General features: G+C 49.6%; 1 protein-coding gene across 6 annotated transcripts in view; it reads left to right on the top strand.

Annotated features, from left to right (window-relative positions):
- zc3h18 (zinc finger CCCH-type containing 18) overlaps positions 1–9,289 on the top strand; it is a 25,681-nt gene extending 16,392 nt beyond the window's left edge. For 2 of the 6 annotated variants that reach the window (XM_084672348.1, XM_084672347.1), the window contains exons 13-20: positions 1,042–1,311; positions 2,942–3,064; positions 3,358–3,366; positions 3,483–3,772; positions 3,969–4,231; positions 6,580–6,679; positions 6,994–7,198; positions 7,953–9,289. In XM_084672348.1, the coding sequence (XP_084528474.1) occupies positions 1,042–1,311; positions 2,942–3,064; positions 3,358–3,366; positions 3,483–3,772; positions 3,969–4,231; positions 6,580–6,679; positions 6,994–7,198; positions 7,953–8,199 (1,507 nt within the window). In that variant the 3' untranslated portion in view covers positions 8,200–9,289. The remainder of the gene's footprint in view (positions 1–1,041; positions 1,312–2,941; positions 3,065–3,357; positions 3,367–3,482; positions 3,773–3,968; positions 4,232–6,579; positions 6,680–6,993; positions 7,199–7,952) is intronic. The other 4 variants (XM_084672351.1, XM_084672350.1, XM_084672349.1 and 1 more) reach the window with 4 other exon arrangements.
- The last annotated feature ends 2,136 nt before the right edge of the window (positions 9,290–11,425 follow it).

Genomic DNA, 11,425 nt, shown 5'->3' with positions numbered 1-11,425 from the left:
CCTTTACTGTCCATTCATCCACACATAGGCAGCTAGCCTGTACCTTTACTGTCCATTCATCCACACATAGACTGCTAGCCTGTACCTTTACTGTCCATTCATCCACACATAGGCAGCTAGCCTGTACCTTTACTGTCCATTCATCCACACATAGACTGCTAGCCTGTACCTTTACTGTCCCTTCATCCACACATAGACAGCTAGCCTGTACCTTTACTGTCCATTCATCCACACATAGACTGCTAGCCTGTACCTTTACTGTCCATTCATCCACACATAGACAGCTAGCCTGTACCTTTACTGTCCATTCATCCACACATAGGCAGCTAGCCTGTACCTTTACTGTCCATTCATCCCCACATAGACTGCTAGCCTGTACCTTTACTGTCCATTCATCCACCCATAGACAGCTAGCCTGTACCTTTACTGTCCATTCATCCACACATAGACAGCTAGCCTGTACCTTTACTGTCCATTCATCCACACATAGACAGCTAGCCTGTACCTTTACTGTCCATTCATCCACACATAGACAGCTAGCCTGTACCTTTACTGTCCATTCATCCACACATAGACAGCTAGCCTGTACCTTTACTGTCCATTCATCCACCCATAGACAGCTAGCCTGTACCTTTACTGTCCATTCATCCACACATAGACAGCTAGCCTGTACCTTTACTGTCCATTCATTCACCCATAGACAGCTAGCCTGTACCTTTACTGTCCATTCATCCACACATAGACAGCTAGCCTGTACCTTTACTGTCCATTCATTCACCCATAGACAGCTAGCCTGTACCTTTACTGTCCATTCATCCACACATAGACAGCTAGCCTGTACCTTTACAGTACATCACATCAATTCCTTTATCATGTATGTACAATACATGATAAAGATACAATTTCCTAGTCGCACGAGAGTTTCCATGGTGATGTTGTACGCCTGCATCCACCATCATGTCTCCTGCTGCTGTTGTGTCCATGGGGCCGTTCATGTGTGTGCTTGCCTGCATGCCAAACCCTGACTTCTTCTCTCCCAAGACCCCCCCTGAAGCCTGACGCCCTGCCCCCCCATCGCAGGGAGAAGCCCCCCCCTAAGAAGCTCCCCAGCCCACCTGCCCCTGGCCTGCCTGGGAAGCCCCCCAAGCCTGGGCCCGGGCCTGGGCCTGGGGAGGGGCCCGGGCCGGGGGCCAAGCCTGCCAACCCCCGGCCCGGGGCCCGCCCGCCTCAACCTCCGCGGGAGCCCGGCAAACCTGGCAACCCGAGGGAGGGCCGCAGGAAGGAGAGGCTGCCGCAAGACCCACCCCGCAGGTAAGACTACTGTACCCTGAGGTTACTACCAATACTGTTCCAGGTGTAGTTCAACTCATCTAGCCTGGTGTTAACCCTTGGTTATATAAAAATAAATTTAACTTAGTCAATGTTACAACTTAAGTCTTACTCTCCAGTCCAAGTCTAAAACGAGCGGCACAGCAAGGTAAACAAAATACAAATGATCAGTGAGTGACTTGTTGTTAATTATGAGGGGGACCTACACTGAACCTGCAAAGGCTGACCCCAGTAACGCAAAAGCCCCCCCATGCATCAGACACCTTGTGCCGGTTGCGATCGACGGTGTCTGAAGTAAACTGTACTCGACCAGTAAGCATGCCCATGCCAAAACCTTGTGCACCACAGACAAGTGACAGCATCCAGAACGCTTCTTGTACTTCACAAACGATTTTGGAAGCGCCGACCCCTCATCTGTGTTGTGGTCTCTGAGTATCAGTCAGTCAGGCATTGAAGGACTGCAGTCTAAGAAAGCCCCCTGTACTAGTTTGTATAAACTATGTATTCTCCAAGTGTAAATACTTTTGCATGGAATAGGAAGCCAGTTGGTTATTTCCTTTCTGGCCTACCCGCTCTTAACAGTGAACATAGTTTTTGGTAACACTACCGGTAGACGTCTAATGCTGGTGGCTTCCACCAAATGGGACCAGTAGAACAGTGGCAGGCTTTCGAATCTGTCTGGCTGCTAAATTTCCATACGAGGTGGAACACAGGCTCTTTGTGTTTGTGTGTGGGAGTTCCATGTGTTGTGTGTGTGTGTGTGGTCAGTCATGAGGAAGATAAGCAAAGGTCAGGACAGGACCCATGGGGTGGGTGGGTGGGTGGGCTGGTCTACCATGTGGGCAGTCCATGGAAACTCCTGGAAAACCCTGCCCCATCCACCAAAAGCACTGTCCCACACACTGGGCTTGTTGTTGGGTAGTGTGTTACCCCCACACACACACACACACACACACTATTATGTTTGTTTATGGTCGATTGCATGTCAGGGATGATTCACGTTTAGTGGTTAGAAGGTGAAAATTGGTTTGGCCCCTTATTTGGCAGGTAATGAGCCCGGATTAGCGTTGATGCATGTTGAAATCCATTTGTATTTCCTAAAACACGCACGCACACGCACTTCTGACACTTATCTCTGAACTCGTATTGCAGTTGCTTGGCTTGGTTTGAGTGTCGTCACTGCCCATTGAGCTGAGTTGTTGGTCATGTTGACACGCGCTTGGCATCATCCCAATGTTGGAGGAGAGAGACTCGGTCCCTTTAGTAATATCCGGGAAGATTGTCTTGCCAGAAGAACAGAGAGCATTATGTTGTTCCTCTTGGGAACTCTTGCGTTTTCTCAACTTTTTTGTTTCCGAACAATACCTGTTGTTCCAGCCTCTGCAGCAAGGGATTATAACTGGTATCGAGATCTAGCCCAGAAAAGGAAACAGGACTGGTGACTCTTACCCTCTTACGACAGACATCTTAAATGTGGCGAGCACGCCCATATAATCTAGTTTGACCGACAGACACGCATACATCCGTCTCTTCTTTGAATGTCCCCCCCCCCCTCTGCCTCTCCATCCCTGCTCCCCCTCGCTCTCGCTCCCCCTCTCTGTCTCTCCGCCAGGCGGACAGTGGGCGGCGGCGCGAGTGGGAGTGGCAGCAGCTACTCAGGCTCCTCCTCCCGCTCCAGGTCTCGCTCCTCCTCCAACTCCCTCTCTCGTTCGCCCTCGGACTCGCGGAAGTCCAGGTACACGCGCTGGGCGATCGCAGGATCCCGGCTCTAACACTAAATACTGGTCGCACGGGAAAAACAAATACATTTGTCAATTATCCAAGTAGCATGTGTATTGATCCCCTCCCCCCCCTCTCTCTCGCCCCCCCCCCCTCTCTCTCGCCCCCCCCCCCCTCTCCCGCCCCCCCCCCCTCTCTCTCTCGCCCCCCCCCCCCTCTCTCTCTCGCCCCCCCCCCCCTCTCTCTCTCGCCCCCCCCCTCTCTCTCTCGCCCCTACGTGCCGTGTGTCCCACTGTTCAACCACCACAGAAAATCAAGGTACTGTGTCAACTTAGTTGTCCGACCTAGCGGTGGCCACAGGTGTGTGTGTGTGTGTGTGTTGCCTCCCTAACCCTGTCCCCCCGCCCCCCCCGTCCCCCCGTCCGCCCCCGCAGGTCTCTCAGCGTGAGCAGCGTGTCGTCCGTGTCGTCCGTGTCGTCCAGCAGCAGCTCGGTGAGGAGCGCCGACTCGGAGGACATGTATGCCGACCTGGCCAGCCCCGTGTCCTCGGCCAGCTCCCGCTCCCTCCCTCCGGGACACCCCCGCTCCCCCCCTCCGGGACACCCCCGCTCCCCCCCTCCGGGACACCCCCGCTCCCCCCCTCCGGGGCATGCCCACCCCCCGCCACCGCACCCCCGCAAGGAGCGCGGCCCGCCCCGCGAACGAGGGCCCAACAGGGACAAAGGTAGGGGCTGTTACTGCCCTCCTCCTCCCCCCCCAACACCGCCCCACCCCTCCAGGCATTCCCCGCTGTGTTGAGCAGGAAGCGGTTGTGTGTTGTGCGCCACCTAAAGCTGTGACGTGTTCCTCTACCCCTGTTCTGTGTCTCCCTCTCTCTTCTTCGCCTCCCTCTCTACCTCCCCTCTCCAACACTCGTCCAGGGAAGCCCATGAAGAAGGAGGGCCCGTTTAGGGAGGACCGCAGGAAGATGGATCCGTTGTCTGGCATGCCCCCACGGGGTGCCAACCCCATGGCCAGGTCTGGGCCCGGCGCCAGGGGCCATCCCCACCAACACCCCCATCCCCATCCCCACCAACACCTTCATCCCCACCCTCACCCCCACCCCATGCAGCAGCAGCCCAACATGGGGCCCCCAGGACCTTATGGCTCCCATAAGGATATCAAGCTCACCCTCCTCAACAAGGTAATTATGGGATGGCAGGGTGTGTTAGCTATGGGAGTAACTAACGTACTGGAGCTGAGTGCACCAGCTGGGCGTAAAAAAAGTTGGTCTTACCCAAGTTACTTCAAAAAAGTCATTAATTACTAATTACTTCGTCAATATTGTTTTTAAACTACTTTTGTAATGACTCTGTCTGAAAAGTAATTTAATGACTCAGTAAGTAAAGTAATGCATTACTTCTTACAATCCCTAAAAACCTTGACTGGATAGACAACAGAAAGGAAAGTCTTTCAAGAATCAAATACAAGTCAAACTTGGAATAGTTTAGCTTTTTAAAACATAGCCTACTAATACTTAACATTTTAGTAACACATGTAACCTTCTTTCATCTTTAGTTTAAAACAATGTGTGCACAAAAGCTAAACTTAAACATGACATCACAGGATTCTACAGTACGCAGCGGTAGCATCTGTCCCGACAATCTAGTTTGCAATAATTTTTTTAAGCTCACCTTAGGACACTTTCTGCACTGGCGATGTCAAATCAAGTTTTGCCTGCTTAACAGGTGTCGCTGACGTGTTATCTGTCAATGCCGAAGTAAATTATGTGTCTGCAAACTTTCGTGGCGATTAAAACCCTTTCTGATTCTGATGAACATGGATCACTCAGAAATTTTCGTTGATGCTGCCTTGTGACGTGCTTCAGGTTACAGTACCTGTGCTATCCGCATATCATTTTTTCTCCCCAGGACATAGCTTGTACTTGACAACAATGTTCTTGTCAACCGGTAACAAAAGGGTAAAGTACTTGGAATATTTGGTAAAACAGCTAGAGCTACTTGCTTCAGCCGAGTCCGAAATCTTCCACTTCAAACCGCTAGAGCCCTCGCTTATGCAGCAAAAACTCATGTCTCCCGTGGAACTGCACTACAGCTAACGATTTTAAAGAGGAAGCGTTCACTTTTACCCTAAAACGATACATTTAGATTTTAATTCAATATTGATTTATAAAGAACTGTTTGACTACCTTAATTTTCGGGTTATAAACCGCGCCTTTTGTCGCATTTTTGGACCCTGCGGTTTATATAACGGTGCAGCTAATCTAATAATAATGGATTTTTACAGCTAACGGCTAATACATAGGAGCTTCCTCAAGCAGCCATCTCTTTCCCGACAACTAATTACATATGGTAATTAAACATTAAAACACCTGCGGCTTATAGTCCAGTGCTTATATATGTACACATTATTCAATTTAGCTGCTGCCGCTTATATTACAGTAATTCACAGTATGTAACGCAAGTACATTACAAGTAACTGTAATTAAATTCCCTAAAAATGAACAGGAATCCCTTGCTTTACTTTTTCAGTGGATAAGTCATTTAACTCGTTACACCCAACACTGGTCTTAACTCCTACGTCTGTCTTAGCTACGTCCGACTTTGTGATTTGAATTCACACCAAGTGCACCGAACTTGACAGACCACAGTCGGAGCTCCGCCTGGTGTTAAGATGCGCGTCCTTGTGAAAATGCGAAAAGCGTAGATTGTTGCCAAGCAACACATTTAAGAGCCGATCCAAAGCGCACTCTGTAGCGAGCCTATCTCCCTATAAAACAAGCCATGGATAAAGAAAACCAAAAGAACTTACTCAGAATAGAAGCGTGCTCATGGGGAAATGTAATAATATCAACACAAAAAAACAGAAACAATCAGCTTGGAAATTGATCACCAATGAAATTGAGTGGATTTGTGCAATCACGGATGACTCTTTCTCGCCTTAATGCCCTTTTATTTCCACATGTTGCCTATAAACAAGACGCGCCGCATGGGCGATCAAACTGTTGTACATTATAATTACCATGGGTATTAGTCTGTTTTTCCATCTTACGCCTGCTCCACACTAGGCATAAAATGTACACCCAGGTGCAGCACATAAAGGGCTTAAGTCTAACTGGGGCAGTAGTCGTAACTTTCAGTTCTACTTTGGACGTAGCGTTATGCCCAGACGCACGCCCTGCTGGTGCACTCGACTCCTGGACTTTACTGCAAACTTTTGGTTCTTTCTCGACAGAGCTTGACAGCTTTGTGAGAGCTGTGTTGGTGACGTGTTCGCTCATGAGGATGAGGATGACGGTTTAGGGTCGCAGGGGTGCTGCATAAACAGTTGTTGGGTTTGGAGGTCTGGAGGGGGGGGGAGGGGGGGGGGGGGGGGAGCGGACATGGCCATGGCCATCGGTGAATGAGAAAATGATTAACCCGATGAACATCCGGGGTCGGGTCCCGCAGGTACTTTCGGGCTGTAAGTACCTACTCGCTGGCAAACACTCACACTGTCTTGTTCCCTTTGATTCCCAACTCCACTCTGCAGCAGCAGGCGGACCGCGGCAACAGGAAGAGGTACATGCCTTCAGACAAGGACAGGCTGCCCTCCCCTCCCAACAAGCGCATGGTCATGTCCCCGGACAGAGGCGAGTATTTGCACACGCTTCACACGCCCATAATGACTAAATGACTAAATAATGACATCACTCCGAAACCCGGTGACCGCTCCTCAGTGACTCTGTGTATTCTGCACATGCGTTGCATGCGCCAAAACCACCCCTCACGTATGCAAATGTGTGGTTCGTGCAATCCCCCGACGCCAACACCCTCTGAAAAGCTTGCACTTGTGTCCATTATCAGTTTCTGTTGCTTGATATCGCACACAGAGGAACTGTCCACTTCCCTTTTCCCCCCCCATTGTCGTCAAATAATAACTAAATCAAATGGTTGTGTGGTGCAGGTCGGGACAGGAGGATGCCGGGGAGACCCCCGCTCTCTCCCAGAATGGATCGGCCCAGGGGGGGCCCAGGCCAGCGACCCATGGGGGGCCCAGGCCAGCGGCCCATGGGGGGCCCAGGCCAGCGGCCCATGGGGGGCCCCAGGCCCATGGGGGGCCCCAGGCCCATGGGGGGCCCAAGGCCTATGGGGGGCCCTCAGGGAGACAGGTGGGTACCTTCCAAGCACCATGATGACATGCATAAATATCCAGGTTCACCGAGTTGTTCTGAGTGTAGGCGTCTCCCTTTGGCTTTGCAAAGTTTCTGAATAGCCAGACTCTGCAAGGTTATTTATTGACATTTCTATTTGGGATTTTCAGTACATTCCGCACATATTTAGGTGTTGAGAGAGCTGCAGTCAATCATTAATCTTAACAAGGACGGCACTCGGAGTTTTCCACTAACTTCGACCTGTCCTCCCATTTCAACTCCCATTTCATACACATCGTCCAACTGTCATAGAGCTATAGAGGAACTGCACAAGTCAATAGCAGGTTTGTCAACACTTGCCGCAGATATTGATATTCACTGCATATCATATGCTGGTGACCTTCTGAAAACAATGTCTGGAGAGAAGGGACTGGCCACGCTGTGGGCAGATAAACCCCTAGCTCACCCTGCTCCGACTCAGCCACAGTCAGGTACCTCAGCCCCTAGACAGGCTCCTCTGTGTCAGTAGGACAGAGAGAAGTCTTACTTCTGCTTCTACTTCTTCTTCAACTATGACGTTACGCAGACCTCACGCACCTACACTTGATCCATGATCGCACACACACACACCCCACACTTCTCGCCACCTTTCATTGGTAATGTCAAAGTGACCAATTACTTCCTGCTAGGATTCCAGTACGTGATTGATTGCGATGCGTCAACTCAACAGGCAGCCCTGTCGTGCCCCCCCCCCCCCCCTCTCTCTCCGCAGGAAACGCCCCATGTCTCCACCCACCAAGTCTTCTGGGAAGGGCCCGGGTCCAGCAGCAGGCAAGCCCCCAGGGCCAGGCTCTGCTCCTGGGTCCGCTCCCGGGCCCATGCCCGGGTCCGGCTCTGGATCCGGCCCGGGCTCAGCCAAGTCGAGCAGCACCCTGTCTCGTCGCGAGGAGTTGCTGAAACAACTGAAGGCTGTGGAGGACGCCATCGCTCGCAAGAGGGCAAAGATCCCTGGGAAATAAACCCCCCGTCTCCGCGTGGCGTTGGCGGACGCCGTGTGTGTTGTCCGTGGCAACAGCGAGTACCAAGGGACAAAAACGGTCACCTCCCCTACTCTTGACCCCCCCCCCCCCACCACCCTCCCCCAGCAAGGTCGCCTAGCGACTGATCCGGGACTTGTATAAAGATGGAGTCTGTCACAGTTTAAATGGCCGCTCTTTAATTGTTCCTAAAACAAGATGGCTACCACCAGCCCCTTCTCTGCGTGTTTGCCGCCAGAGAGAGGTTGTGTGGGTTTGACGTTTGCTGAGACATGTTGGCAGCGGGGGGGGGGGGGGAGCCTTGCCGATGTGCCCCCCCTCCCCCCCCCGCTGTTCTCCCAGTCCAGTCAGGGCATCAGAACCATCTTCCTGTTCTGTATGGATGGATGAGTGACCACATATGATGCACAGTCCTAGTTCTGCAGTTTCTCAGCTCCCTGTGCCATCTCAATCTCTCTGTCTCTTATGTCTTATTTTCTGTTTGATTTTTATTCTCTAAAAAGACGGGAGGGGAGGGAGGGAGGGGGGGTGTATTTAGACTGTCCTGCTCCACAGATCCTAGACTCTGCCTGTGGATCTGTGACTTGGGGTGCACTTGATTTACTCTACCCAGTAGGAGGATATGAGTTGAGCAGTCTATAAGGTGCTAACTTTGATGTAAATCAAACGCACCTCCACTACTTAATGTACATGTCCTATCCTAGTTGCACAAGCATCTGTATACAGACGAGGATCATAAGGTCACCAACACAGGACTGTGTCTGTGTCTATGTTGGCTGTCACACCGTGTACAATAATAAAACCTGAAGTTGAAACCAGAATTTTCTTTAAGTGTATGATGATTATAGAGAACAATTTGACTGATGTGTAGTATAATTTTTTTTTTTTTTAATCTTCTGCATTTTTGTTTTACTTAACTCTTCTTCTCAAGCGTTTAAACTGATGTGTTTTATGTGTTGTGCATTTTTAGTCGACTGACTGAGCGATGGGAAGGGGACATCTGAGGATGAGAATGTCTGTATTGCTTTTGTGACACGAGGCTTCTGAATAAACTATTTTGATAAAGAGAGAACGCGTGCTGTTGTATTTCCAACCGCCGCATCACTGTTCAACGTCCTCGCGTCCGCTTTCTCAGCCGTGGGTCGTTGTCGAGCTCCCTCTCAGAGGAGGTACTGAAATTCCTATGAAACGACAGGCTCAGCTTGAAAGTCAGCGTTCCTGTTCCAGATGCCTTCGGGGTGCTTTACATATTCGGTAACACACTGCAGGAAGGCCCTTTTACCGCAGGCTGTGTCATACATACTTGTCTTAGTTGTCTGAGACGCCTGAAGACTGGATGAATTGAGCAAATATGTTAACTGAATGGAATCCATTCCTAGAAGTCAGGATGATTGAGGTGTCTTGAGAAAGTCAAATGAGCAGCGAGCCAGCCTGAGGACGTTGGGGGTGAAAACCCTCACTGAGTTCTTGTGACGAACGCACCCCAGGATATCTCTATTTCCCTCGGCGACAGCCAGCACGTCACCTCACGTAGTCGCTTGTCTTGGACGTCATTTTGCTGTCTGTGCCAAATTTGGATATTGAGACTTAAGAATTGAGAAAAGTTATTATATACTTATATTGAGAAAAATAAAGTTCCATTGCTCAAATCTTTCACATACATGGATTATTGTGCTGATGGTCTGGTATTCATAATGCATACAGTTTACTGTCATTTATAACTGAACACAAAGTGGGTTTAATATACACTAACTTATTAGTCACAACATCTCATCCATTTGATATCATGGTGAGACTGTAGATCATAGATAATGAGTTGTTCCCTAAATAGTGTTCTCCTACTACATCCTTCATCATTGTAAGAACCGGTTAGGACACCTGCCTGCTGACCTAGTGGGCCCTGCAATACCCCTGCTAGACATCCTCCGTTGTATATGTGACAACCTGGCAGTCTCCACTGACACAGATCCACCTGCTCACAGTGCCTGACCAGGGAATTAGATGCAGGTGGGTCTGCATGGATGAACGAACGAAAACAATAAACAATCCTGAAGGAATAAGTCATATGAAAAATGGGGTGAGGATTGAATGGCAGGCTGGGAAGTTCTCTGAACAGGGTGGTTGACATCTTTACCCTGCTTTGAACTTTTGGCTGTAGAGATCTTGTCCAGTTTCGTTGTATGTGTGACGGTAGGCTATGTAACGGACGTGGCCACGCGCCGTCACTACAAGGCGTCGTTCGCCACTCGCTGGGCCCGAACGCACGACCTCTGACTTGCCAAGCACGACCACTACCAGCTACGTCAAAGATAAACGAGCTATTCGTTGACGCGGGTATCCCTTTACATACCTGAGGAGTGAGTTTCACAGGTTCACACCCGTTACATGTGCAATTAATTTTTGTTTGAAGATGATCACACAAAGGACAGTTGAACATTTGAATGGCCATCCCATGTAGCTGTACCATCTCCTGATCTAGAGAGAAATGTGACATAAAAGGAGTTTGGGACACTAGGTCCTCAGCAGGGGCGTTGTTAGACATAAAACTCTACTGGGGCACAGGCCCCTATTCATATCCCTTTTTTTTCTTCGAAGCGTTATGCGCACAATGCACTACTCGGCTACAGAAACTCCCCTTGCTTAGCCCACTATACAAAAGTCCAGGGACCCAAATTTGATATCAGCTTTGGCAGGGACATCAATAGGTTATGCAAGCGCCCAACATTGTTTTCCATGCATTTGAGCACAAATACAGTTTTCTTGCACTTCATGTAATATTGTTTTTATGTTTTAGTCAAAATAAGATGACCGGTAGGCCTATCATTTAGAAACTTTATTTATTTTTGTAATGTTTTCTTAGCCTACCTCAAATGTGACTTGTGTGCAGAGTCCCACAGCTGGACTTCTGTGTGCGTGCTGCAGTAGCTATTTGGCAAGCTCAGAAAAGTAAGCAAAGTAATGGAATTCTGTGTGCATTGGTTTGTGTTTTCGGTTAAACTGCTTTAATTTTACAAGCGTTGATTGGGATACAGCATTTATTTTTTTCCGGGATTATCAATCTAAATGAAGGCACGGACTTAAAGTAAATTGATAAAACTCAAACTTTATTTTAATGGGGCACATCAGATTTATACTGGGGCACGTACCCCAGGAAGAAGGGTCTAACGACGCCCCGGGTCCTGAGACTGTTGTCTTAGCTGTCACTGTA

This window comes from Hypomesus nipponensis, chromosome 14, assembly GCF_054491055.1.
Source record: "Hypomesus nipponensis isolate SF chromosome 14, ASM5449105v1, whole genome shotgun sequence".
Taxonomy (NCBI): Eukaryota; Metazoa; Chordata; class Actinopteri; order Osmeriformes; family Osmeridae; genus Hypomesus; species Hypomesus nipponensis.
Note: the sequence above shows the minus strand (reverse complement) of the source record. Positions and strands in the feature narration are given on the sequence as shown.